Source organism: Malaclemys terrapin, chromosome 5 (assembly GCF_027887155.1).
Source record: "Malaclemys terrapin pileata isolate rMalTer1 chromosome 5, rMalTer1.hap1, whole genome shotgun sequence".
In the NCBI taxonomy this organism is placed as follows: domain Eukaryota; kingdom Metazoa; phylum Chordata; order Testudines; family Emydidae; genus Malaclemys; species Malaclemys terrapin.
Genome location: NC_071509.1, coordinates 1,219,779 through 1,247,294, shown reverse-complemented (window position 1 = coordinate 1,247,294; position 27,516 = coordinate 1,219,779). Strand labels below are relative to the sequence as shown.

At 62.2% G+C, this 27,516-nt stretch overlaps 1 protein-coding gene across 4 annotated transcripts; it reads left to right on the top strand.

The window, feature by feature from the left end:
• The first annotated feature begins 2,409 nt into the window (after nucleotides 1-2,409).
• TTC31 (tetratricopeptide repeat domain 31) lies at nucleotides 2,410-25,844 on the top strand. 4 transcript variants are annotated; one of them, XM_054029520.1, is made up of 18 exons: nucleotides 2,410-2,505; nucleotides 4,969-5,051; nucleotides 6,262-6,334; nucleotides 8,407-8,657; nucleotides 10,219-10,302; nucleotides 11,062-11,130; nucleotides 11,376-11,555; nucleotides 11,818-11,949; nucleotides 17,746-17,800; nucleotides 18,383-18,473; nucleotides 19,521-19,662; nucleotides 19,917-20,021; nucleotides 20,565-20,643; nucleotides 21,032-21,224; nucleotides 21,805-21,879; nucleotides 22,373-22,475; nucleotides 23,101-23,210; nucleotides 23,648-25,844. In XM_054029520.1, the coding sequence occupies exons 1-18, from the start codon at nucleotides 2,454-2,456 to the stop codon at nucleotides 23,778-23,780; spliced, it is 2,010 nt and encodes a 669-aa protein (XP_053885495.1). In that variant the 5' UTR covers nucleotides 2,410-2,453; the 3' UTR covers nucleotides 23,781-25,844. The 4 variants fall into 4 exon arrangements, with proteins under 4 accessions (XP_053885495.1, XP_053885497.1, XP_053885496.1 ...); XM_054029522.1 differs by lacking the exon at nucleotides 2,410-2,505 and adding an exon at nucleotides 4,624-4,747; XM_054029521.1 differs by lacking the exon at nucleotides 2,410-2,505 and adding an exon at nucleotides 4,754-4,873 and having other exon boundaries at nucleotides 11,376-11,516.
• Nucleotides 25,845-27,516: the final 1,672 nt, after the last annotated feature.

The following is a 27,516-nucleotide window of genomic DNA, read 5'->3' as shown; positions in this document are numbered from 1 at the left end:
CTCGAACACTGTGTGCTGTTTTGGCCACGCCATCTGAAAACAAAATATTAGAATGGGAGAAAGTACAGAGGGCAACAAAGTGATTGTGGGTATGGAACAGCTTCTATATGACAAGGGACTAAAAAGACGGGGACAGTTCAGCTTAGAACATACCTAGACTTTAGTAAGGCATTTGATACGGTCTCGCATGATATTCTTATCGATAAACTAGGCAAATACAAATTAGATGGGGCTACTATAAGGTGGGTGCATAACTGGCTGGATAACCGTACTCAGAGAGTTGTTATTAATGGTTCCCAATCCTGCTGGAAAGGCGTAACGAGTGGGGTTCCGCAGGGGTCTGTTTTGGGACCGGCTCTGTTCAATATCTTCATCAACGACTTAGATATTGGCATAGAAAGTACGCTTATTAAGTTTGCGGATGATACCAAACTGGGAGGGATTGCAACTACTTTGGAGGACAGGGTCATAATTCAAAATGATCTGGACAAATTGGAGAAATGGTCTGAGGTAAACAGGATGAAGTTTAACAAAGACAAATGCAAAGTGCTCCACTTAGGAAGGAAAAATCAATTTCACACATACAGAATGGGAAAAGACTGTCTAGGAAGGAGTACGGCAGAAAGGGATCTAGGGGTTATAGTGGACCACAAGCTAAATATGAGTCAACAGTGTGATGCTGTTGCAAAAAAAGCAAACATGATTCTGGGATGCATTAACAGGTGTGTTGTGAGCAAGACACGAGAAGTCATTCTTCCGCTCTACTCTGCTCTGGTTAGGCCTCAGCTGGAGTATTGTGTCCAGTTCTGGGCACCGCATTTTAAAAAAGATGTGAAGAAATTGGAGCGGGTCCAGAGAAGAGCAACAAGAATGATTAAAAGTCTTGAGAACATGACCTATGAAGGAAGGCTGAAAGAATTGGGTTTGTTTAGTTTGGAAAAGAGAAGACTGAGAGGGGACATGATAGCAGTTTTCAGGTATTTAAAAGGGTGTCATAAGGAGGAGGGAGAAAACTTGTTCACCTTAGCCTCTAAGGATAGAACCAGAAGCAATGGGTTTAAACTGCAGCAAGGGAGGTCTAGGTTGGACATTAGGAAAAAGTTCCTAACTGTCAGGGTGGTTAAACACTGGAATAAATTGCCTAGGGAGGTTGTGGAATCTCCGTCTCTGGAGATATTTAAGAGTAGGTTAGATAAATGTCTATCAGGGATGGTCTAGACAGTATTTGGTCCTGCCATGCAGGCAGGGTACTGGACTCGATGACCTCTTGAGGTCCCTTCCAGTCCTAGAATCTATGAATCTAGAAGAGAGACGACTAAGGGGACATACGACAGAGGTCTATAAAATCATGACTGGTGTGGAGAAAGTAAATAAGGAAGTGTTATTTACTCCTTGGCAGAACACAAGAACCAGGGGTCACCCAATTAAATTAATACACAGCAGGTTTAAAACAAACAAAAGGAAGTATTTTTTCACACAACGCACAGTCAACCTGTGGGACTCCTTGCTAGGGGATGTTGTGAAGGCCAAAAGTATAACTGGGTTAAAAAAGAGCTAGGTAAGTTCATGGAGGCTATTAGTCACCAGGATGCAATCCCATGCTCTAAGTGTCCCTAGCCCAGTGGTCCCCAAACTGTGGGGCATGCTCCAAACATGGGGGGGGAGGACATGCTACAGGACCTGGCCCAGCCTCCACAGAGGGTGGGGAGGGAGCACCACCCAGTCCCAAGCCAGCTGCGTCTCTAGCTCTAGCTCCAGTACGCCGCCATCCCCAGTTCAGCCCCCCAGCTCCGCTGTCAGCCCAACGGGGCAGTAATGGGGAGCAGGGAGCAGATTCCATTCCTGCTGGGGGGATGTGACGGGAAATGTTGGGCACCACTGGCCTGGCCTCGGTTTGCCAGGAGCCGGGGCTGGCCGGCACTCGAGGATGCCAGCTCTGTTCCTTCCCCGATGCCAGCGCTGGCCTGGATGGGCCACAGGGCTGACCCAGCCTGGCCGCTCTCCCTGTGTCCTTGCAGAGAGCCCTGGCAGCGCGGGGCTTGGGGTCTCTGACCCAGTGAGCGCTGCGGCCGGAGCCTCTGCTGCTGTTTGGCAAACGCACGTGGAGCCCCAGGAACCAGCGTGCTGTCGTGCCCCGAACAAAGATGGCGGACTCAGGGCTCACGGGCTGTCGTGCCCCGAACAAAGATGGCGGACTCAGGACTCACGGGCTGTCGTGCCCCGAACAAAGATGGCGGACTCAGGGCTCACGGGCTGTCGTGCCCCGAACAAAGATGGCGGACTCAGGCATGTCGTGCCCCTAACAAAAATGGCGTCAGCAGATGACAGATTCCGGTCCGCCGGCCGGGCGGACTCCTGTGACTGTTTCCGGTCACGGTGCGGCGCAGAGGATTGTGGGGTGGGCGGAGGGCGGTGTTTCCGCTGTGGGAGGGAGGCCACCCCTCCCTGGGCTGATGCCGAACGCGGGACTCGGGGAGGCGGGAGCCCCCGGGGGGCCGGAGCGGGGTGAGTGGGGGGGTCTGAGGGGCCGGGCACAGGAGGGGGTTGGGGGGGTCTGAGGGGCCGGGCACAGGAGGGGGTTGGGGGGGTCTGAGGGGCCGGGCACAGGAGGGGGTTGGGGCAGTGGGGGGGTCTGAGGGGCCGGGCGCGGGGGGGTTGGGGCAGTGGGGGGGGTCTGAGGGGCCGGGCGCGGGGGGGTTGGGGCAGTGGGGGGGGTCTGAGGGGCCGGGCGCGGGGGGGTTGGGGCAGTGGGGGGGGTCTGAGGGGCCGGGCGCGGGGGGGTTGGGGCAGTGGGGGGGGTCTGAGGGGCCGGGCACAGGAGGGGGTTGGGGGGGGTCTGAGGGGCCGGGCACAGGAGGGGGTTGGGGGGGGTCTGAGGGGCCGGGCACAGGAGGGGGTTGGGGCAGTGGGGGGGTCTGAGGGGCCGGGCGCGGGGGGGTTGGGGCAGTGGGGGGGGTCTGAGGGGCCGGGCACAGGAGGGGGTTGGGGCAGTGGGGGGGTCTGAGGGGCCGGGCGCGGGGGGGTTGGGGCAGTGGGGGGGGGTCTGAGGGGCCGGGCACAGGAGGGGGTTGGGGCAGTGGGGGGGTCTGAGGGGCCGGGCGTGGGGGGGTTGGGGCAGTGGGGGGGGTCTGAGGGGCCGGGCGCGGGGGGGTTGGGGCAGTGGTGGGGGTCTGAGGGGCCGGGCACAGGAGGGGGTTGGGGGGGTCTGAGGGGCCGGGCGTGGGGGGGTTGGGGCAGCGGGGGGGGGTCTGAGGGGCCGGGCACAGGAGGGGGTTGGGGCAGTGGGGGGGTCTGAGGGGCCGGGCGTGGGGGGGTTGGGGCAGTGGGGGGGGTCTGAGGGGCCGGGCGCGGGGGGGTTGGGGCAGTGGTGGGGGTCTGAGGGGCCGGGCACAGGAGGGGGTTGGGGGGGTCTGAGGGGCCGGGCGCGGGGGGGTTGGGGCAGTGGTGGGGGTCTGAGGGGCCGGGCGCGGGGGGGTTGGGGCAGTGGGGGGGGTCTGAGGGGCCGGGCACAGGAGGGGGTTGGGGGGGTCTGAGGGGCCGGGCACAGGAGGGGGTTGGGGGGGTCTGAGGGGCCGGGCGCGGGGGGGTTGGGGCAGTGGTGGGGGTCTGAGGGGCCGGGCGCGGGGGGGTTGGGGCAGTGGGGGGGGTCTGAGGGGCCGGGCACAGGAGGGGGTTGGGGGGGTCTGAGGGGCCGGGCACAGGAGGGGGTTGGGGGGGTCTGAGGGGCCGGGCACAGGAGGGGGTTGGGGCAGTGGGGGGGTCTGAGGGGCCGGGCGCGGGGGGGGTTGGGGCAGTGGGGGGGGTCTGAGGGGCCGGGCGCGGGGGGGTTGGGGCAGTGGGGGGGGTCTGAGGGGCCGGGCGTGGGGGGGTTGGGGCAGTGGGGGGGGTCTGAGGGGCCGGGCACAGGAAGGGGTTGGGGGGGTCTGAGGGGCCGGGCGCGGGGGGGTTGGGGCAGTGGTGGGGGTCTGAGGGGCCGGGCGCGGGGGGGTTGGGGCAGTGGGGGGGGTCTGGGGGGTTGGGGCAGTGGGGGGGGTCTGAGGGGCCGGGCACAGGAGGGGGTTGGGGGGGTCTGAGGGGCCGGGCACAGGAGGGGGTTGGGGGGGTCTGAGGGGCCGGGCACAGGAGGGGGTTGGGGGGGTCTGAGGGGCCGGGCACAGGAGGGGGTTGGGGCAGTGGGGGGGTCTGAGGGGCCGGGCGCGGGGGGGTTGGGGCAGTGGGGGGGGTCTGAGGGGCCGGGCGCGGGGGGGTTGGGGCAGTGGGGGGGGTCTGAGGGGCCGGGCGTGGGGGGGTTGGGGCAGTGGGGGGGGTCTGAGGGGCCGGGCACAGGAAGGGGTTGGGGGGGTCTGAGGGGCCGGGCGCGGGGGGGTTGGGGCAGTGGGGGGGGTCTGAGGGGCCGGGCGCGGGGGGATTGGGGCAGTGGGGGGGGTCTGAGGGGCCGGGCACAGGAAGGGGTTGGGGGGGTCTGAGGGGCCGGGCGCGGGGGGGGTTGGGGCAGCGGGGGGGGTCTGAGGGGCCGGGCACAGGAGAGGGTTAGGGGGGTCTGAGGGGCTAAGCGCGGGGGAGTGGGGGGGATCTGAGGGGCTGCACGCAGAGGGAAAGGTGTGTGTGGGGGGGTTGGGTACGTGCGGGAAGAAAGGAACTCCCGAGCCCCAGGCTGTTCTGCTGGGGGCGTGGGTGTGAGCACCTCCCCCGTGTGGGGGGAGGAAGTGTTGTTGCCCCCCGGGGCGCTCCCCCGAGTGAGCGAACGGTGAGGAGATACATTGGGGCTGAGGCAGGGGTATTATGTGGGTGTCTCCTTGGGAGATCTTTGCCCAGGCTGCAGGGGAGAGGGGTGATTGGGCCACACATCAGCTGGCAGGTCTCTGCACAGCAGGTGGGTTGGTCTGTTATCTGGCCTTCCTGGCCCTGTGCACGTTCACTTTCGGTTCTGGCCCGCTTGGCTGCTTGCTTACAGCTGCTGTCTTACAGGGCCCTTCCTTCCGGGGCACTTCCCCCTCAGCCTGCTCACCAGGTATGGCTGGGACCCCAACTTAGAACACCGCAAAGAAGAGGTATGTGTCTGCCGTCCCTCTGCCTTCCAGGGAGTGTGGGGTGCATCCCCCAAGGGGATCATGGGGCTCCCACCTTCCCAGCCAGACCCCTGGGGTGGGAGAGGGCAATTAGACATAGCTGCTGAGTCGCTTGGGCTGGAAGGCATCTGTCCCTTGGCTGCATGGTTTGCAGGAGGGGATGGGGAGCCTGGGCCAGGGCTGTGGGAGACTCTCACTCCTGTCTCTTCTGTCTGGTTTGACCAGAGCTTCAAGTTGTGTGCTGCTGTAACGGGAGGGGCAGTGGTGAGCCCGGGGAGGCACTAAGGGACCCGGCGGGGGCTGCTGTAATGCGAGGGCGTGGCGATGAGCCCGGGGAGGCGCTAAGGGACCCGGCGGGGGCTGCTGTAACGCGAGGGCGCGGCGGTGAGCCCGGGGTGGCGCTAAGGGACCCGGCGGGGGCTGCCCTAATGGGAGGCCGCAGCAGTGAGCCCGGGGCGGCGCTAAGGAACCCGGCAGGGGCTGCCCTAACCGGAGGCCGCAGCAGTGAGCCCAGGACGGCACTAAGGGACCCGGCGGGGGCTGCTGTAACGCGAGGGTGCGGCAGTGTTTGGGGAGGCGCTAAGGGACCCGGCGGGGGTAGCTGTAAAGCTGTAACTGGAGGGGTGGCAGTGAGCCCAGGGCAGCGCTAAGGGACCCGGGGGGAGGGGGGGCTGCTGTAACAGGTGGGGGCGGTAGTGAGCCCGGGGAGGTGTTAAGGGACCCGGCGGGGGCTGCTGTAATGGGAGTGGCGGCAGTGAGCCCAGGGTGGTGCTAAGGGACCTGGCGGAGGCTGCTGTAACGCGAGGGCGCGGTGGTGAGTCCGGGGAGGCGCTAAGGGACCCGGCAGGGGCTGCCCTAACGGGAGCCGGCAGTGGTGAGCCCGGGGAGGCGCTAAGGGACCCGGCAGGGGCTGCCCTAACGGGAGCCGGCAGTGGTGAGCCCGGGGAGGCGCTAAGGGACCCGGCGGGGGCTGCTGTAATGGGAGGGGTGGTGGTGAGCCCAGGGAGGCGCTAAGGGACCCGGCGGGGGCTGCTGTAACGGGAGGGTGCGGCGGTGAGCCCAGGGAGGCGCTAAGGGACCCGGCGGGGGCTGCTGTAACGGGAGGGCGCGGCTGTGTGCCCGGGGCGGCGCTAACAGACCCAGCGGAGGCTGCTGGATGCCTTGAGTCACTAGCTGTGGTTCCCTCTCCTAGGATCTCAACAACTTAATGGAGAAGCTGATGATGGAGAACTTGTATGCCCCCCCCAAAGCCGAGGAGATAGCAGGTATGAGGGGGTGGGGAAGGGGAGTGTCGGGGACTCCAGGGGCTTTCCTGGGTGGACCTTGTTGGGTCAGAAGCTCTTGGAAGCAGTGTCTCTCCTGTTCCTGTGGAATCAGCCTGTCTCCTCAAGCAGAGTAATCCCCAGCCCCTCCTGACTCCACCCCTGCGGTGCTATCAGTCCACATGCTTCTTGTGCTTGTATGAGATGCTGCCGTGCCCAGGGCTTGGGGCCCTGGCGTATACCTGCTGCGGGCAGGCTTCACACTCCTCACCCCTTCTCATCCCTGCTTCCATGAGCCCTGTTTGATTGCTTCACACAACACACAGTCAACCTGTGGAACTCCTTGCCAGAAGTTGTTGTGAGGGCCAAGACTATAACAGGGTTCAAAAAAAGAACTAGATAAATTCATGGAGGATAGGTCCATCAATGCCTATTAGCCAGGATGGTGTCCTGAGCCTTGGTTTGCCAGAAGTTAGGAATGGGTGACAGGGGATGGGTCTCTTGATGATTCCCTGTTCTGTTTATTCCCTCTGGGGAACCTGGCACTGGCCACTGTTGGCAGACAGGATACTGGGCTAGATGGACCTTTGGTCTGACCCAGTCTGGCCGCTCTTATGTTCTTACGTTATGTCCTTGGCAAAGTGCTCGGGAACCCCGCGGGGACAAGCCAGCACTGCCGAGAGGGGCCAGTCCCCAGCCCTGGCCCAGAAGCTCTTTCCGAACGATGCACCCTGCCTTCTGCCAAGTGCCTCACCCTGCCCTGGGAGAATCAGCTTTGCGGTGGAGGGTAGGGTTCAGACTCCAAGAGCTGAAAAGTCCTTTGCCTCTGATGAGGCTGCCACAAGGGGGCCTGCTGTAGCTGCTTTTTTCTTCTCCAGTACACAAGGCCCTGGAAGACTCCACTTCCCAGTGTGCAATTCAGGCTGCTTGGGTCCAGATGGAGCACTGCATGCTGGGAGAGTAGTCTCTGGGGCAGGACTCAGCGGGGTGCTCTTTCCCCTCCCAGTTTGTGACTGATCCCGGCATGGTTCGAATCTGAGTGGGGCTGGGGAGGGAATACCCATCAAAACACCTGTCAGTCAGCGCCCTGGCCTGGACATTCCCCAGCCATGTGCATCGTGGCAGAGCCGAGCAGCCCCAGTGGTGGCCCAGGACTTTGCTGTGCTGGGCGCTGTACACACACAGCCCCAGTCGCAGCCCCAGAGACCTCACAGTTGAAGTACAAGGACGAGAGGTAGCCAAACAGAGGACCAGAGCTATGGCCTGGAGGCATGTATGGGGCGGGAGCCTGTCAGCAGGTCATCTCGTCCCTGCTAAAACCCAGCGGTGGAGGAAATTCATCCACATTCTAGGAGTATGGCTATGTTCCAGAGAAAAACCCACGGCACGGAGTCTCAGAGCCCAGCTCAGCTGACTTGGGCTTGCACTACAGGGCTTAAAACAGCAATGTAGACGTTCCTGCTTGGGCTGGAGGCTGGGATCCGAGCCCCTGGCTGGGTTTCAGAGCCCAGGCTCCAGCCCGAGTGGGAAGTTTTGCACTGCTATTTTGAGTCTTGCAAGCCTGACTCCTTGGACCTGGGCTCTGTGATGCGGCCTTGCAGGTTTCTCTTTGTGGTGTCGAGGTCCCCTGGGGGACTTGTGAACGATGTTTTCCCCAGAGCGAGAGCCCCTCCAAGGCTGGGATTTTGAACAGCCAGGAATCTCCCATCCCCTCCGCCCCATCCTGACAAGCCCAGCCCCTACCCATCACCACAGAGTCTGGGCACCTCCCATGGCAGATTGACAGCAGTCGGGAAGGCCTTGGGGTCTGTGGAATCTCAGGCTCCTCCCTCTGGGGGGAGGGGTTTGGGGTGAGTTGGTTTATTTCCGTGTTTTGGTTTCGGGATGGGGCTGCTCCTTCCCTGATGACTAGAGGCTTGGGGAGCGCTGGGGTTTGGCGTGAGGGGGCGCATCGAGAGCGCCGCTCCCTCGGAGGTATAGGCTGGTGGAGTCCTGCACTGGGGCGTGGCTGGGACCTGGTGAGGGGTGGTACGGCATAGGCCGTCGCTGAGCTCTGCTGTGCTCTCCCTATGCAGACTCGGACGACGAGCTCTGCTATTACTACGACAACGATGGGGAGTATGACGAGGAGGAGGAGGAGAAGTGGGTTGATTCCAGCAAGGAATACGATGCAAAGACTGACGAGGACTCAGTCCCTGGCACCTTCTGTGGCTTCAGGAAATCCTTCCTGTGCAAGGACACCTCACCAGCTCCCCTGCCCCAGAGCTCGCTGGACTATCAACTGCTGGACCTGAAACTGCCCCAGAGGCAGCGGGTGACCGCAGAGGTGAGCAGAGCCCCGGGGTCGTCCTTTTTCCCTTCCGTTCCCCTGGGCCGGCCGGCCTCTCCCCCAGTGGGTCCATGTAACAGGGCGTAGCAGGGCCCCCTTTGCTCCTGCCCCTGCTCTGCTCCAAAACCCACTCCGAGACCTTCTGGCTAAGCAATCACCGGTGCTGTTGATTTACAGCGTGAAACCCCCCACCTTCTCACCATATACAGCTTAGGGGGTTTCAGTCTGCAGGACTTCCCAGCCTTTGCAGCCAGGAGAGAAGAGCTTCCACTCTCTGGCTTTCCCCCTTTTTGTCTGCCCCATTGGCGTCCTTCCTCTGAGGCTTTTATGCAGCCCCAGGCTAATCAACCTGGCAGTTGTTTCCCCTTCGCCAATCAGGTGCAGGTTTCTCTAGCCAGCTCCAATTTACCTCCCTTAGTGGGAGCTGGAGTGACAGAGGGCTGGCCCAGCACCCTGTCTCAGTCCCCTGGAAGCCCCGCTGTGGCCAGGACAGGATGGGGCCCTCCATGCATTTCCTAAGGGCTTTGTCCACTGTGGTCCCTCCTGCATCTCTGCCAAGGAGGACCTGCTGCTGGTGTCCTGGCTGCCGAGCAGAGTGGAAGAACTTGGGGGAAGGGGTGGAGGATTGTCAGTGCTACCTTTGACCAGCCCGAGGGGCCGCTGCTGGGCATGGATGTTGTACTGCTCCTCTAGGAGCAGAGCGAGCTGCCCTCGGACTTTGCCAGGGTGCAGACCGGGATCCCCGTCCTGGATCAGCCCAGGGCTCCACGGAGCCTGTCTCCAGCTGCTATAGAGCAAGGTGCAAAAGCCCCTGCAGTAGCGGTGGTGAGAGAACCTGCCCCGGGGAAAGCTTCCAAGCTGTTAAGGCCAGAAGGGAGCATTGGCCCATCCAGCCCAGAGAACCACCCAGGGATTTCAGGCGTTTGGCTGAGCAAGAGCCTCTCTTAGAAAGACACCGAGTGCACCACGTCCCTGCAGAAACAAGTCCCCCGGGATGCTAGCCATTCGTCCTGCTCTTGTGTGCTCGCGCCTTGGGCTCTCCGAAGTCTCCTCCCCAGGGAGGAGGTACTCGTCGTCCCCTCAGAACTCTTCCGTGGATAAGCTAAATAGACTGAGGTGCTTCAGCCTCTCCCGGAGGTCAGCTCTCAGAGCATCCTTGTAGCTCTTTTCTGATCCCTTTCCAGTTTGTCGCCCTCCCTTTGAGAATGTAGACTCCAGCCATGGGGCTGCTGTCCCAGCGAAGGTCGCGCTGATGCTGCAGACAGAGGTGTTACCACCCCTCTGCCTGCCCATCTACGGGCCGCGCTCCCCTATTAGATCCAGCATGGCACTACCGGGAGCACCTGCTCAGCTGCCTGTCTACCATGGCTCCTTGCTCTGGACCTTGGTTCTGCTCTCCCTGCAGTCTGATTTCCTGTGGGGGAAGGGGTCCTTCTCACAGCTGCCACCCCACGCTGATCATCACTTGTGAGCTCCTGGGGAGTAGGGCCTCTCGGTTCCAGTGGGGAAGGGCTGGCTGGGGTGGGGCTGTGCCCAGCTTGCGTGGTTCTCTCCCCAGGAAGCGGAGAAGAACGCCAAGGAGCTGGTAGCTGAGGAGGAGCGAGTTAAAAGGAAAGCAGAGAAGAAAAGACTTAAGAAGAAGGTGAGTGCCCAGGGCTGCGTTCTCCACTCCTGCTGCCGTCCCAGCCGCCTGGCATGCCTGCTTCCTCCTCTGCATTCTCCGCCTGGCCGGTGACCCCAGGGGCTGGGGGGTGCATCTCGCCCACAGCCTGATGGATCCACTGGAGGGCAAACGTCTGGTTTCTCTGCTGCCCGGTTGCCCTGTGTTTTGAGCTCTCCAGCTCCCTCTCAGCCTGTGGGAAGGGGCCATGTGGAGCTCAGTCTCCTCCTTGTACTCCTGGAGGAGATTAGTGTAAAGCAGTCCCACAGGAGAGGGGTGGTGTGGCGGGTCGATTGAATGGGGTCTGGGGCTGTCACTGAGCCTGGGATAAGTAGCCAGAGCTGGGAGTCTCACTCGGATCCTGCGGCAATCGCACGCGTTGGAGGGACTCTCCGGTTAGTGTGGAACAGGGCGTGCTGGCCAGGCTGTACTGGTGCGCTCCCTTCCCTGGAGTCCTCTCACGCCCAGGCCCTAGCTCCAGGCTGCCCTGCGTCGGGGCTCTGCAGGAGAGCCTGTCTCAGTTCCATTCCCCTTGCCAAGGAGCCCGGCTGGCTGCCCTGCTCCCCACAGAACCTGCCCTTGGGGGGGGGCCCCTGGAGGATGAGTTGACTCTGCTCTACCCAATGTGTTGGCGGCGATTCGGAACCTGGTGCAGCCTGCCCCGGGAGGGAGCGGGGCCAGAGCCCTGGCTGGGGAAAGCACCAGCTCTCTGGAGCTCACTCGTTTCTCTGTGGCTTCCAGAGGCAGAAAGACCGGAAGAGGCAAGAAAAACTAGAACAAGAATTGAAGCCCAAGCCCGAGATGAAGTCGGTAAGTGGCTGGGGTGCCTTGCTCTCCGGGCATCTGCCCTGCCATCCCCGGGCTTGGGGCCACGTTTCCGAGGCACAGTGCTCTTGGTTCCCGTGTGTTCGAGAGGAGGAGGGGCTGTAACCCGTGAGCGCTAGGCTGGGCTCTCCCCTCCCAGGGAGTCTGGCGGGTGGGTGTGGCAGAGCCCTGCCCTGCTGGGGAAGTTGCCAGTGGAGCTCTGATCTCACAGGCCGGTGCTCTCCTTGCAGAATGAACCTTGTCTGAATGGTGACGCGGAGGAGGAAGGCGCCATGACATCGTTGTGGAAGGGGCCCCTGGACTCCAGCCCCTCCTGGAGAAATCCCAGCAAGGCCCCAGCTCCTAGGAGAGGGGAGGGAGCCAGGGCCCAGGTCAGGAGTGCAGACATGAGCACCGAGGAGGAGACGGAGGTGAGGTTTGGGTGTGCTGGGCTGTGGCCCTGTCCTGCTTCGTGCAGGGCCCGGCGCTCACCCGGCCTGCCTAGCTGGAATGGGCGGGCTGTGAAAGTTGGGGTCAGCTGGCTCGGTGATGGCTGGGGGCCAGGAACCAAGGCACCCGCTGCCTCTGGGGCCAGGTGTCTGCTGGTCATGCAACCCGCAGGGCATGACGTGGCATGCTGCTGGATTGATGTCCCTGCCCACCCAGCCTGATGCCTGTGTCCCCCTCCCCCAGGATGAGCTGGACTTGAGCAGCACCTTTGTCTCCAAAGCTCAGCGTAAGGTGGGCGTGAAGCCGCTGGCGCCCAGGAAGGAGAAGGCGCCGAGAGCTGAGCGCAAGGAGCCGGAGAGGAAGCCCCAGCAGGAGGTGAGCGTTGGGTTCCCTCTGAGCGGGCAGGGTGAACTTGCCTCCCCTGGCTAAGAGACTGGAATAACAGAGACTTGGTGGGATAACTCACATGACTGGAGTACTGTCATGGATGGATATAAACTGTTCAGGAAGGACAGGCAGGGCAGAAAAGGTGGGGGAGTTGCGTTGTATGTAAGAGAGGAGTATGACTGCTCAGAGCTCCGGTATGAAACTGCAGAAAAACCTGAGAGTCTCTGGATAAAGTTGAGAAGTGTGAGCAACAAGGGTGATGTCGTAGTCGGAGTCTGGTATAGACCACCAGACCAGGGGGATGAGGTGGACGAAGCTTTCTTCTGGCAACTAGCAGAAGTTGCTAGATTGCAGGCCCTGGTTCTCATGGGAGACTTTAATCACCCTGATATCTGCTGGGAGAGCAATACTGCGGTGCACAGACAATCCAGGAAGTTTTTGGAAAGTGTAGGGGATGATCTCCTGGTGCAAGTGCTGGAGGAACCAACTAGGGGCAGAGCTTTTCTTGACCTGCTGCTTACAAACAGGGAAGAATTAGTAGGGGAAGCAAAAGTGGATGGGAACCTGGGAGGCAGTGACCATGAGATGGTTGAGTTCAGGATCCTGACACAAGGAAGAAAGGAGAGCAGCAGAATATGGACCCTGGACTTCAGAAAAGCAGACTTTGACTCCCTCAGGGAACAGATGGGCAGGATCCCCTGGGAGAATAACATGAAGGGCAAAGGGGTCCAGGAGAGCTGGCTGTATTTTAAAGAATCCTTATTGCGGTTGCAGGAACAAACCATCCCGACATGTAGAAAGAATAGTAAATATGGCAGGCGACCAGCTTGGCTAAACAGTGAAATCCTTGCTGATCTTAAATGCAAAAAAGAAGCTTACAAGAAGTGGAAGATTGGACAAATGACCAGGGAGGAGTATATAAATATTGCTCAGGCATGCAGGAGTGAAATCAGGAAGGCCAAATCACACTTGGAGTTGCAGCTAGCAAGAGATGTTAAGAGTAACAAGAAGGGTTTCTTCAGGTATGTTAGCAACAAGAAGAAAGTCAAGGAAAGTGTGGGCCCCTTACTGAATGAGGGAGGCAACCTAGTGACCGAGGATGTGGAAAAAGCTAATGTACTCGATGCTTTTTTTTTTGCCTTGGTCTTCACGAACAAGGTCAACTCCCAGACTGCTGCACTGGGCAGCACAATATGGGGAAAAGGTGACCAGCCCTCTGTCGAGAAAGAAGTGGTTCGGGACTATTTAGAAAAACTGGATGTGCACAAGTCCACTGGGCCGGATGCACTGCATCCAAGGGTGCTAAAGGAGTTGGCGGATGAGATTGCAGAGCCATTGGCCATTATTTTTGAAAACTCATGGTGATTGGGGGAGGTCCCAGATGACGGGAAAAAGGCTAATGTAGTGCCCATCTTTAAAAAAGGGAAGGAGGAGGATCCGGGGAACTACAGGCCAGTCAGCCTCACCTCAGTCCCTGGAAAAATCATGGAGCAGGTCCTCAAGGAATCAATTCTGAAGCACTTAGAGGAGAGGAAAGTGATCAGGAACAGTCAGCATGGATTCACGAAGGGGAAGTCGTGCCTGACTAACCTAATTGCCTTCTATGATGAGATAACTGGCTCTGTGGATGAGGGGAAAGCAGTGGATGTGTTATTCCTTGACTTTAGCAAAGCTTTTGATATGGTCTCCCACAGTATTCTTGCCGGTTTTATTTAATATCTTTATTAATGATCTGGAGGATGGTGTGGACTGCACTCTCAGCAAATTTGCAGATGACACTAAACTAGGAGGCGTGGTAGATACGCTAGAGGGTAGGGATCGGATACAGAGGGACCTAGACAAATTAGAGGATTGGGACAAAAAAAACCTGATGAGGTTCAACAAGGACAAGTGCAGAGTCCTGCACTTAGGACGGAAGAATCCCATGCACTGCTACAGACTAGGGACCGAATGGCTAGGTAGCAGTTCTGCAGAAAAGGACCTAGGGGTCACAGTGGACGAGAAGCTGGATATGAGTCAACAGTGTGCTCTTGTTGCCAAGAAGACTAACGGCATTTTGGGCTGTATAAGTAGGGGCATTGCCAGCAGATCGAGGAACGTGATCGTTCCCCTTTATTCGACATTGGTGAGGCCTCATCTGGAGTACTGTGTCCAGTTTTGGGCCCCACACTACAAGAAGGATGTGGAAAAATTGGAAAGAGTCCAGCGGAGGGCAACAAAAATGATTAGGGGTCTGGAGCACATGACTTATGAGGAGAGGCTGAGGGAACTGGGATTGTTTAGTCTCCAGAAGAGAAGAATGAGGGGGGAGTTGATAGCTGCTTTCAACTACCTGAAAGGGGGTTCCAAAGAAGATGGATCTAGACTGTTCTCAGTGGTGGCAGATGACAGAACAAGAAGCAATGGTCTCAAGTTGCAGTGGGGGAGGTCCAGGTTGGATATTAGGAAACACTATTTCACTAGGAGGGTGGTGAAGCACTGGAATGTGTTACCTAGGGAGGTGGTGGAGTCTCCTTCCTTGGAGGTTTTTAAGGCCTGGCTTGACAAAGCCCTGGCTGGGATGATTTAGTTGGGAATTGGTCCTGCTTTGAGCAGGGGGTTGGACTAGATACCTCTTGAGGTCCCTTCCAAACCTGAGATTCTGTGATTCTAAGAGGAGGAGCAAGAAAAGCAGGGCAAGCGTAGGCGGAGCCGGTCAGCCCCCTGCTAGTCACCTGCCCTTAGCGTGAGGGAGCAGAGGCAGGGCAGGCTCTGCCCAGTGACCCAGCTGGGAGCCCTGCAAGGGAGCCAGCGGGGAAAAGAGGCAAGTGATCCACGGTGTGGACCCTGGCCTAGGACATCTGTGCCCTGACAGAGCCCTGGGTGGCGGGGCCGGTGTCAGGGTCAAGGCCAGGCTGGAGTGTGCCGGGGCTGCTGCTGGGAGCAGCCGACCCATGCAGCGAGCGGCTCGAGAGACATGGGCCCAGGATGGGGCGTTAGGCTGCAGAGTGAATGGGGGAAGGTGTGGGGCAGCCCCATGGCAAGCTGCTATGCAAGCAAGCCACAGCTCCCTGCAGACCCAAGGCTCAGGGGAGTGTGGCTAAAGCGAACGGTGCAGCGTCGCTCCAAGCCAGGCCTGCAGCCTGAGCTAGTGAACAGGCCAGAGGCCCTGCCTGGACTGGAAGCTGCTCAGTTGCTTGTGCTGTTGGCCCAAGGAGAAGGTGGGTCCCCACGCTGGCCAGCGCACTCAGACGCCCCGTCCTGCAGGCTGCTGGGCTTGGCTCCCTGTGGAGTTGGAGCGGCTGGGGAAGCAGAGCCCCCCCCGGGGAGAGGAGGGGCCCGTTCTCCTTGGCGGTGCTGTGGCGGCTGAGGGAAGTGGGTCTGTCTGCGTGTCTCTCTGGAAGGTGCCAGTCCCCGTGGCATGTAATCGTCCAGGTGCCTAGTTCTGGCGCATGGCGCCCCCCTCAGTGCAGGGGGCCCGGGACTGACTGAGAACTATCGAATGTGCTAATCCCTGGCAGGCAGGCAGAGTGGAGGGATTTGCTTCCCGCCCTGGTGCTGCGCTATCACAGAGGGCGCGCCCGGCCGGTGGGCGTGTGGGGAATTGGTTGGCAGCGCTGTACCAGAGCAGCCCGGGCACCATAGTGATGGGCTCAGTGCCCAGGTGCCAGCCAAGAATCCCAGCACGGGAGCTTTGGGCGCGGGCTGGGCCGTCGTGTGGATTGTGTCCCGGTGATCTCACAGGGTGGCTAAACTGTGCCTTTGAGGACGGGCTGGGCTAGGTGGGGGTGACTGAATCCCCACCCCCGGGACTCCCAGCACAGGACTGATGTCTTTGCATGTCGTCTGGGCATGGGGCAGAGATGTGCTGGAAAGTGACAGCTGAATGACTTCTAAAAGCACCTTGTTGCCACAGCCCTGCGCTTCCCCAGAGCTGTTCTGCCTGGGGGGCCCTGGCCGCAGTGGGGCACCACCTTGCCCACACAGACACCCGCAAGCTCTGGCGCAGAGACTGTAGCTGGGAGGCAGAACCGGGCTGGGCTGGCTGGTCCCTGCTGGCTGCCTGGGGTGGGAGGCTGGACTTGCCGGCCATTCAAGTGACTGGCGTGGGGACCTGCAGGTTTTCAGAGCTCGGGGCCCTGTTGTTGTACTTATAGTACTGCACAGGATTTTTTCAGGGGGAATAAGACAAAACGCCACATTTATTAGTAATACATGTGTTCATTAACACTGTATTATATGCATATAATATATTACACTTACACACACACACACACACACACAAACACACTCCGTCTTGTTGTTACCAATTAGTTGCTCCCCTTAACTTCACTGGCCAGGTGAGTTAGATGGGGGAGGGGGTGGAGCCGGGCTTCTGCCGATCCGGATCGATGCTCCCATGTTGACAAGACGAGACCCGGGGTCCTCTGCAAGACACCTCACTTTTATAGCAGCTTTCCTCTTATGCAAATCTAGACCAGATTCAAACTCTGTGTCCATTGGTCCTTTGTGCTGCTTTCTTTTGAGTGTTGTCCCAATGCTGCAAAGAGGGTGTTTCCAAAAGAAGGTGCTTGCTTCTAACCCCCGAGGCCGTCGGTATGTCTGCTTGTCTTTAATGAGCCCACTTGACACGTTTTATTGTCCTTGGGTCTGGCTCCCAGCCCCTCTCCAACAGTTGAGGCTGTCTCGAGGTGCTGCCTTCCATGCTTTGTTCATCCACACCTCATTCATTCAACAGGGCAATTGATTAAGAGTGGGGGGGAGAGCTCTTGTTCTACTGCTAGCAAACAGAAATTTTTCTTCTATCTTATTCTGTCCTTAGGGGCTATAATATTATACCAAGGGCAATGCAAAGTTTCTAAATGAGGCTTTGATACAAAGTCCCAGGATACAGAGGTCACACGTGGGTAGACCCACCACAAGGTTATATGAAGAGGCACAATGTAAAGTTATATGAAAATTATCAGAGATTTATCTACATTGTGTGAGTCACAGGCCCAGAGGTGGGGGAAGGGCTTGGTGGGTTGTCCCCAGCCTTGGCCAGTCCACCCCCAGGGGGCAGGGCATGGGGCACAAAGCCTTCAACTTGGGCAGAAAATATCCCCTTCCCCTTCTGGCCGAGGGGAAAGGCCAGGGTGTGAGCGTGCTGCCCACAGCTGCCATGGCGGTGGGTGCAAGTCTGGCCAGCTCCACACTGCCCTTCAGAGCCCTGTCCGTGTCCCCTGCTGCCCGGTCATGGCGAGATGCGCGGCCTGTGTGGGCAGGGGTATGTCTTCCTGTGGTGGGGGCTTAGGAGGCTTCAGGTTTTCCCCTGCAAGCCAGAGGTTCTGCACCGTGGGGGGCCCCACGGCGGTGGGGCTGGGTGGCGGCCGTTGCAGTACCCCAGCCTTGCGTGTCCCCCTGAGTTGTGTCCATCCCTGGTAGCAGTTCTTTGCTGTGTGTCCTGACCCCGGGCAGCTCTCTGGCCATGGGCTGGAGACATTGAGAATGTCCTGGAGGTGCCTGGTACCGCCTGGGTTCGCTGGGCAGAGACAGGTCTCCTAAGGGCCCCCACCTCCTCCCATTGATGCACCCCAAGCTGGTCAGCACGGCTCGGCCTGTGAGAGCTCCCTGGGGCAGGCGGGTGGGGACCCCCTCAGTGCGACTGACTGACTGGTCAGAGTGGTTCCGTGAATGCTGGTGCCGGTGGGGGCAAGGGCCAGCAGGGGGGCGTTGCTGTAACCCAACCCTCCTCGCTGCAGTCTGAACTGGTGCTCTGGCCCCGGCAGCCCCAGCCCTCACCATGTCACTTGGCTCCCTGTGCAGGTGCCGAGGCCTGGGCAGGTTGTGAGCGGAGTGGATCCCAGCACAGTGCTAGCAGGTCAGTGTCCCCCGCCCCTCACAGGCCCGGTCTTCCCACACCAGGCAGAACGGGTCTGGGGCTGTGGGGCCAGAAAAGTGTCCCCGCCTTCCCTGTGCCAACCTGGCTTCGCCCTGCCATCCCCCTCACTCCTGGTCTCGCTGTGTGTATTGACCCCTCACTCCCGCCCCGCAGCCCCCTGCCAGCCCTGTCCTGGGCTCCCCCCAGCTCTGCCGGTGCCCCTCACTCCCGCCCCACAGCCCCTATTAACCCAGCCCTGGGCTCCCCCCAGCTCTGCCGGTGCCCCTCACTCCTGCCCCACAGCCCCTGCTAGCCCAGCCCTGAGCGGGCCCAGGCCTTCCTAGGGCCCTGACCTCAGGGATGCATTAACCCTTTGCTTCCCAGCCTTGTTTCCCCCTCTCTGCCCCTGAGCAAACGGCCCATTCCCCGCTGCATCCCGCTTGTCTCGTGGGGAGCGTGATCTCCGTGTAGGTGCCAGGCAGGCACGGGCACTGGAGCCAGCTCCACCCTGGAGGCCTGGCTGAGCTGCACAGGGGGCAGCAACGCAGCGCCTGTCTTGGTGACCCTGTTTCCTTCCCACAGGCTATGGGTACGAGGCGGCGGCGCGGGGCTGCTTCCAGGAGGCCGTGCTCTTCTTCACTGAGGCTGTCAAACTCAACCCTCGGGAGCACAGGTAGGAGCGTGAGGGGTGCTCTCTGGGGCAGGGGGCAGAGTGTTTCTCAGGGCGGGGGCGTGTTTCTCTCGGGGGAGCTGGGGGGAGTGTGTTTATTTCTCTCAGGGGGGTGCTCTTTGGGGGCAGGGCTGGGGGGAGTGTATTTATTTCTCTCAGGGGGGTGCTCTTTCGGGGCAGGGCTGGGGGGAGTGTGTTTATTTCTCTCAGGGGGGTGCTCTTTGGGGGCAGGGCTGGGGGGAGTGTGTTTATTTCTCTCAGGGGGGTGCTCTTTGGGGGCAGGGCTGGGGGGAGTGTGTTTATTTCTCTCAGGGGGGTGCTCTTTCGGGGCAGGGCTGGGGGGAGTGTGTTTATTTCTCTCAGGGGGGTGCTCTTTGGGGGCAGGGCTGGGGGGAGTGTGTTTATTTCTCTCAGGGGGGTGCTCTTTGGGGGCAGGGCTGGGGGGAGTGTGTTTATTTCTCTCAGGGGGGTGCTCTTTGGGGCAGGGCTGGGGAGAGTGTTTCTCTCATTGGGAGGGGTGGGGGGCTCTCCAGGCTAGAGGTGCAGCTAGCAGCCTGTGCAGCTCCCTCCCAGCCCTGGCTCTGTATCCCCAGCCCGACTCCCTCTAGGCCTGCACGGTCTGCTGGAACCTCACCCCACGCAGGCCCAGCGCTGCCGGGCGCTTTGACGCAGGGGCAGGGGCAGGGTTTGGCACAGGCTCCGTGACCAGCCCAGCGCTGCCGGGCGTTTTGGGGCTGGGGCAGGGACAGAGTTGGGGCAGACTCCGTGACAGGCCCAGCGCTGCCGGGCGCTTTGACCCTGGGGCAGGGGCAGGGTTGGGGCAGACTCCGTGACAGGCCCAGCGCTGCCGGGCGCTTTGACCCTGGGGCAGGGGCAGGGTTGGGGCAGACTCCGTGACAGGCCAGGCGCTGCCGGGCGCTTTGACCCTGGGGCAGGGGCAGGGTTGGGGCAGACTCCGTGACAGGCCCAGCGCTGCCGGGCGCTTTGACGCTGGGGCAGGGGCAGGCAGCCGGCCTTGGCGCAGGCTCGCTGACCGCGCTCTCCCTGCAGGCTCTTTGGGAACCGCTCGTACTGCTATGAGAGGATGCAGCAGTACGACAAGGCCCTGAGTGACGCCCACGTGGCCTTGAGCCTCCTGCCCGGCTGGCCCAAAGGCTTTTTCCGCAAGGGCAAGGCCCTCATGGGGCTGCAGGTACCTGGGCGTGGGGGGTGGGAGCCAGGGATTGAATCCCAGCCTGGCCCTGCTGCTCGGGGAGATGGGGGGCCCATGGGAGTGGGCACCAGGTCTAGGTGGGGGAGGTGCCTGGTCCCTGGGGCACAGGCGGGATGGGGAGGTGCCAGGCTCAGGGGAAGGGGGCAGGTGCCTGGCCCTGTGGGGCAGGGGGGAGTGGGGAGGCGCTGGGCCCGGTGGGGGGTGGCAGTGAGTGATTACCTGGCTCTCCCCAGCGCTATGCCGAGGCCGAAAGCACCTTCCTGGAGCTGCTGCGGCTGGACAGGTCCCATGCCGACGCAGCTGCCCAGCTGGAAACGTGCCAGGTGCAGCTCATCCTGGTGAGTGTCCCTGCTGTTGACACGGGGTGCGGGGGAGACGGGCCCTCCAGCCATGGGCACAGCATGGCCTGAGCGAGTGTGGGGTGGGCTGGCTGGCTTGGACCCTGCGTGGGACAGAGCGCATGAGGCAGGAATAATCTCTGCCTGCCAGGCATACTGGGACATCACTGGGGGCCCAGCGTCCTCTCGGGAGGATCACCCCTCGCAGGCTGGGCGCTCTGGCTGGGACAGGCGAAGCTGCAGCCCCTCCGAGCCCCTGGTGTCCAATCTGCCCCCGAGGCAAGGGGCTCCGTGCTCTGACCCCTGGCGAGAGCACAGGCCAGCCAGGAGCCTGGCTGCAGGGGGAAATCCCCGAGGGGGTCTGGCAATGCTGGGAAACTCTGCCAGGGGCCTCTCCCTGCGAGGACGCTTGCACCACCCCGGGTTGATTTGATGTACAGGTGCCCAGATACCAGGGTGATGGTCAGCAGAATCAGAGCCCTAGTTCACTAGCTGGGGAAAGGTGAGTGGGGCTGGGCCGCTGACCTGCTCCCTTCCCGTCAGGAGAACGGCTTTAGCGGCGAGAGGAGCCTGCCCATGGAGCCGTCGCTGGGAGCCATGGAGTCTCAGCTGGCGGGATCTGGTAAGGGCCCAGGGCATGGGGATCATTGGGTGTGGAGCTCTGCTTCCCTGCAGAGACCTGGCTTGGGCCCAGTCTTCCTCGGGGAACCAGTAACTGTTGGGAGTGGGAAGGCTGCAGGCTGGGACTGAGGGGCACTGGCAGAGCTGTGCGGGGGAGGGGGGGGGGACCCAGGTCTGGGATAGCAGGGGGCTGCGGATTAGGCTTGTTGGGCAGCTCGGGGTTGATCTGCCAGTCCCCCAGCCCTCAGTTTGTCCCCTCTGCAGTGTCCCCGCTGTGGGGGCCGAGTCTTCTGTGCAGCTCGTGAGCAGCCTCCCGCTTGTCCCTGCCTCGGACCGAACAGCGCTGTGCCGCTGGAGCGGGGGTGCGTTCAGCCTGCCTGTCCCCCCAGGTGAGCCGGCCAGGAGCTGGTCCCCGGGCAGCAGTGGCTGCGCCGAGGGGGACGAGGATGGGGAGAGCGGGTTTGTGACCATCACTAACTCGCGGAGCCGAGGGAAAGGCCCAGCCCAGCAGGGGCTCCGGGCCAGCGGCAGGGAGACCCCAGCTAGCACCAGACACCCCGTAGCCACTGCGCATCAGGCCAGGTAATGGGGCGCCTGGGAGATGGGCTGAGGGGGGAAACAGGCTAGTGTCCCGGGTGCATCTCTGGCTATGCTTGAGGAGGAATCTGGGACCTGGGCAGAAAGCCTGCTAGGTCTGGGGGTGAGGTAGGCGCTGGGCCCTGGGCAAAGAGCCAGGTGGGCCTGGGGGTGTGGGGAGGGGTGGGCCCTTGGCAAAGAGCCAGGTGGGCCTGGGGGTGTGGGGAGGGGTGGGCCCTGGGCAAAGAGCCAGGTGGGCCTGGGGGTGTGGGGAGGGGTGGGCCCTGGGCAAAGAGCCAGGTGGGCCTGGGGGGGTGGGGAGGGGTGGGCCCTGGGCAAAGAGCCAGGTGGGCCTGGGGGTGTTTCGGGAGGGGTGGGCTCTGGGGCAGGGAGGGGGCAGATGCTGGATCCAGGGCAGGGGGGATTCTGGGGCTGGGGGGGCAGAGGTGCGAGCCTGAGGGTGTAGTGGGGGAGCAGATGTTGGGCCTGGAGGCGGGGAGGGGCAGGCGCTGGGCCTGTGGGGGGGGGGGGGGGGGAATACTCTGGTTGGCTCGCTGGGGGACCCCGTGCTGTGTGCCTTTGGCAGGGAGTGGTACGCTGTGTGGGTTGGGAACGTCACCCCCAGGATCACCCAGAAGTTGCTGCGCAGCTGTTTTGAGGGGTGAGTGATTCTCCTCCCATCCCCCTAGCCCTCTGGGGCAGGGCATGGTGGGGCTGGGTTGGAGCCTGGGCCCTGCGGCACAAACCCTGCCCTGCCCTGTTGCTTTGTGTCTCCTGCCAGCCTGTCCCTCCCCTGCCGGGGCTCTCTTGACCCCTGGCCGCCCCTATGCTGGTGCCCCTCCCGGCCCTTCGCCCCAGTCCCACTGGTGCCCCCCCCCAGGTTGCCTTGGCTAGCAAGCGCCACAGCCTGGGGGCTGCCCAATCCAAGGAGCGCTGCCTTCTGGGCCATAGCCTCTCCCGTCTGGCTGTAGCTGCACCTCCCTGCAGCGTGGGGCCGGGAGCCGTGCCTGCCTTGGGGCGCATCAGCCTGCCCTCTCTGGAGTAGCCTGGGCGACCCAGGGCCCCCTCGCTGGCTCTGTCTCCCTGCTGCTGGCACAAGAGCCCTCGTGTCGGCTGCCCCGAGCCTAGGGCTGAGTACGCTCTCTGCCCAGCAGGTTTGGGCCCATCCACTCGGTGCGGATGCTCCCGGAGAAGTACTGCGCCTTCATCAACTACACCAAGAAGGAGGCGGCGGAGGCGGCCTACGCAGCCCTGCAGGTCAGGAGAGGGTCTGGGGGCACTGGCCCATGTGGCTTGGCAGAGGCTGCTCTGGGCCGGCAGGCCCCTGATGCCAGCCATCAATGCAGCCTGGTGGGCAGCAGGCAGGACCAGTCCTGGCAGGCGTTCGGCTCTCCTAGGGCCAGGCCTGCTGTGCCCAGGAGCCCACTCATCCTGCCTCTCTCTGGCTGGGGGGCCGGACCCGAAGGGTCATCTGGGGCTCTCACCCGTGGAGACAGAGCCCCGCGTGGGTTCTGTCGTTCCCCCGCTCGCTGCCCACTCCTGCCCCGGGCACACACTCTGCATGGAGACTTGTCCCAGTCAGCTCTGGGTGAGCTGAACCCTCCCTCAGTGCCCCGCGGCCGGGCCGGGCCAGGCCGTCCACACAGGGCCTGTGCCAGCGACACCAGTTTGGTGACACCAGCCTGGGCTCGTCTGCTCTCCCTGCGGCCTCTCCCCCAGACCCCTCTGCTCCGCAGCCGGGGCCGCCTTGTTCTCCCAGAACCCTGCCTCATTGGCGTGTCTTCTGCTGTGCCGTGGTGCCCTCCCTGCACTGCTCCTTGGCCGCGCTGCAAGCGCCCCGCCCCACAGGGTGGCCTGTGCTGACCGGCCCCTTTCTCCCCAGGGGGCTGAAGTGGAAGGAACCAAGTTTGTGCTGCAGCTGAAGCACCCTGACCATGCAACCCCGGCCCCTGGTCGGGCTGGCCCTGGCAACGTCCCGCGGCCCGTGGGGAGGTAGGTGCTGCCCTGGGGAGTGGGAGTGCTGGGGCCTGCAGCGGGGCAGGAGTGGGCAGGGGCCCCCCTGGCTGGCTGCTGAGATGTGGAGCTGAGGAGCCGAAGGAGGCTGTCCCAAGGGCTGAGGAGTTGGGCCCCTGCTGGTGCCCCACGGAGGGGGCTGCCCGGCACCCCTCCAGGTGCCCTGGCTCTGCTCGGAGGATGACAGAGGTCAAATATCGGGACGCGGGGGGGGGAAACCACCCCACCCCTCTAGTGCCAGCTTGGATTATTTCCCCAGTGAGGTTCTCGGGACGCTCCTTTGGAGCCATGGCCTGGTGCTGCCTTGGCGTGATGCCAGCCCGGGGTCTGCCGGTGGGGGGCTGGAGCTCTGGGCTGTTTGGGGGATGGGCTGATGAGGCATGGGCAGGCTCTAGACCCTCTCTGTGTGCCCGCAGGGAGCCGGTGCGAGTGCCCCCCACCCTGGAGTGCCATTTCTGGCGGAACGCCGGCTGCAGCTACGGGGCCGACTGCCGTTTCCGCCACCTGCCCCAGAGCAAGGGGCTGGACAAGAAGCTGGCTCAGCACTAGGGCCCTGCCCTGGCCCCGTCGTCGTTGCAGGGGCCTGGAGGCCGGATGTCCTCAGGCTGACAGCTGGCTCCTGCCTGGCCACGCTGCCTCGAGAGCACACAAGTGACTGGATGGCCACAGTGCTGGGCCTTCCCGAGACCCCTCCAGCTGCTGCCTGTTGCCAGCCAGTGGGTGTCACCCCCCCCCGGGGTAGGGCTGGACTCGCTGCTGTGTGGATCGGGACCCTGGCTGGCTGTGCTGCGGGTTCCCCTTCCCTAGGAAGGAGCCATGTGTGCTGGGTGGGGCAGCCTCCCAGGGGCTGCCTTGGGGTTGGTTGGCCTGGAGGGAATGGCCGGTAGGGCTGGAATTGCCCAGTGGGGGGGCACTGTGCCCCACACCTATGGGGGCACTGGAGCTGGCTGCAGCCCCCTTTGCCTTATTATGGAGTGAGGCCTATGGGTACTACGACTCCCAGCATGCCCTGGAGCCATGCTGTTGGGATGAAGGGCAGTGTGGCATGCTGGGAGTTGTAGTCTCCACCCCCCAGGCTGCTCTTCCATGGCTATTTCATACCAAAAATTGTCCCGGGGCAGGTTCCTCCCTCAGCCACGCTCTCTGCTTCCTGCCTTCTGATTGGCTGAGCCCCGGGTCTGTTACATTGACTCTGCCCTGCTAGGGCCTGTCTGCGCTGCGATGATTTGCGCCCTCTGGGGCACCGGGCACTGGCCCGTCGGCAGACAGGACACTGGGCTAGATGGACCATTGGCCTGACCCATTCTGGTCGCTCTCCTGTAGCTCTTTGTGGGGGCTGGCTGGGTGGGGAGCGTGGCCCAGGGGCAGGGTCGGGCTGCGGCCCCTGTCCATTAGAGCCACCCCCGGTTCCACTTACTCGGGCTTTTAACATTGTCCCTTTGTTCCTGGACCATCCCTCTGCCCTTGGGGCTAACCTGGGTCACCCCATGCAGAGCCCCACCGGCCTGGGCCAGCCCCTTGCCCCCCTGCCACGCCAGGCTGGTCCCGGATCCCCATTCGCTGATGTGCAGCGACGCCCTTGGGGCTCTCTGCCCCGGTGCCGGCTCCGTTCTTTGGCTCCGGCCCAGTCTGGCTGCCCTCTGCCTCACCTGTCTCCCACAGCCCTGAGTGCAAAGCCAGCTGGGTACCAGAGAGCTGCCTTGCCCTGCTGATCAGAGACCGGCTGGCTGCGGGGGGGCAGGTGCCAGGCTGTGGAGGGCTGAGGGGCCAGGATCTGCCTGCGGGAGATGATGCAAATTGACCTCTGATGGCCCTGAGAGCGCCCGGTCGGTGGGCCTTGCTCCCGGGCCGTGGGGAGGGGAGCTGTTGTCCTGGTGGAGCTCCGCAGGCTCTCCCCCCGGCCAGCCCCGGGTTTGCAGTGGCTGCAGCTAGGGTGACCAGACGTCCCGATTTTAGGGGACTTGTCCCGATATCGGGGGACCGTCTGGTGGAGGACGTAAGCCGGCACTGCCGGCGCCGCTCACCTCTTCTTCCTGGGCCCTGAGGCAGCGCAGCTGAACTCCCAGCGCCTGCCTGCCCGCCGGCTGCATCCCCACTCCCCAGGCACGCACAGAGACGGCGAGGAGGTCTCCACTGTGTGCTGCAAGGGCGGGGGGGGCTTGTAGGCTCCGGCAGCGACCCCCCTGCCCCTGTCCCCGACCTGACCCGAGCGACCTTAGGAGCCAGAGGGACAGGACCTGCCTGCTGGATGCTCCCTGGGAGCCGCTCCAGGTAAGGCTAGCACTGCCTGGGACTCACCTGGCCCCCTGACAGGTCCCTCTGGCGGGGGGGAGGGGGGCTCTGCGTGCTGCCCCCTCCCCCCCCAAGGGGGGAGGTGGAGACGGAGCGGAGGCAAGCTGGTGGGGGGCGGGGTGTGGAGCTGCCGGTGGGTTCTCCGTTTTTCCTGTGCTCTGGCAGTTTTTTTTTTTACTCTGTTTCCCCCCCCCCCCCGCGTCCCGATATTTGACCTCTGTCATCTGGTCACCCTAGCTGTGGCGCCCAGTGGGAATTTGTTCAGGGATTTGTACCTACCTGGGGATTTACAGATTGTTCCTAATAAAACTCATGGAAGAACCCACCCTCTCCCTTCCGCCTTCCCACCATGGCCCCCAGCCCCCTCCTGCAGCCGCGAGTGTGGAGGAGCCCGGGTACTGTGTGGGCTGTGCCAGCAGGTGGCGCTGTTCTCCATGGCACGCGCGGCAGAGCCACACCTGGTCCTGGGGGAGCCCGGCCTGGCTCTGGCTGTCTGCGGCTCCTGGCAGGGTGCAGCCAGCACAGGGGACTGGGATGCCCCCCGGCCACGGCAAAGTGAAAAGGGACAAAAGTAATAACATGGGATAGGCTGGAACGGCCTCTGGGGTGTCGCCCCCGAGCTCCCAGGAGCCTCCCTGAACACATTCTCCCAAATGCGGTGGAGTCTGGGCACGCTCCACTTCGCCAGTCCTGACCCCAGAGCTCCAGTGTGGGGGTAGGGCCGTTTAACCCTTCTGGTGCTGTGTCTGCAGGCGCTGCCCACGTGGGCATGTGTGTTTGCAACCCTGTCCGTGTCTGGAGGATGAGTGGGGCAAGGAACCCAAGAGTCCGACTCCTGGTGGCTCAGTCCCATGGCTCCCCCGATGCCCCATGCCATTGCGAGCTCCACAGCCGGGGCCCCTTGACCTGGGAGCCTTCTCCCATGGCGTGTACCTGCGCACTGGTGGGCATGACCCTTGGCATTGTGTAGGGCCCCCAAGCAGCGCTCCTGTCTCCCTGCTCTGCGTAGGAGATGGAGCAGCTGCAGCATTGTTGGAGCTGTGCTGGGTGACGGGTTGGTGCTAGATGGATCTGCACCGCTGGCCTGGATCAGCCGGGCTGCATCTGAGAGGAGCGGGCATCAACCGGGGTACAGGCATTTCCAGCCACTGCTGCTGCCCGGGGGCAGGACCCACGGGGAGGGGGCAAGGGCAGCGGCGGCTGTGCGGGGTGGGTGGAGACAAGGCTAAGGCTACACTCGAGTCTGCCAGAAGCCTGGAGACCTCAGGAAGTTGTGCCTCTCCCCAGGGTCGGCTGTGGGGCTGAGGCACTGACAGCCAGTGGTAGAGGGTGCCAAGGCTTAGAGAGGGGAAACTGCTTCTCCCCGGCTGGGAGGAGCCTGTGGAACTCATGGCCGCAGGCAGTGATGAGGTGAAGTACTGAGCAGTGGTATGAATGTGAGGCAGCCGTGAATTCCACGAAGAAGCGAGAGTGACTGTGACCTGGTTGGCCCCAGGGCCCAGCCCTGCCCCTTCCCCTCTGAACTAGGATGCTGGGGAATGAGGTTGAGTCCAGCCTGGGCTGTGAGCTGGCTCCAGCTGACTCGTGCATGGCCTGGGGACAGCGCGTGCCCATGGAGTAGTGTGGAGTGGCTTGTTCTGCAGCCTTTTCTCCCCATGATGGTACCTCTGCGATGGGATCCAGTCGCCGCAGTCATCCTTGTGACAAGCTAAGCCGGCTGCGCTCCTGCTGCCAGGTGTTTTCTCCAGCTCGAGTCACTTGGGTGGCCCTTTTCTGCACCCTCTGGTTGTTCAACTTCCTTTTAAAATGCGGATACCAGAGCCGTATGCAGGATTCTGGTGTCTGTCTCCCCAGTGCCATACCAGAGAGAGAATCACCCCTCTGCAAATCCGTCCATGGATCCCTCTTGGGAGCTGCTTGTCTGCAGTGACGCCAGGATCTTTCTCTGTTGCTGCTTTCTTGGGTGGTGTGGTCTGCCTGCCTTGCTCCTAGG

Excerpts from the sequence above, each read along its gene's own strand:
- TTC31 (XM_054029519.1), top strand. The coding sequence starts at position 4,783 with ATGTGGGTGTCTCCTTGGGAGATCTTTGCCCAGGCTGCAGGGGAGAGG. Across the intron at positions 4,874-4,968 it reads GGCAGGTCTCTGCACAGCAG|GGCCCTTCCTTCCGGGGCAC; the intron begins GTGGGTTGGTCT and ends GCTGTCTTACAG. Across the intron at positions 20,022-20,564 it reads GCCAGGTGCAGCTCATCCTG|GAGAACGGCTTTAGCGGCGA; the intron begins GTGAGTGTCCCT and ends CCTTCCCGTCAG.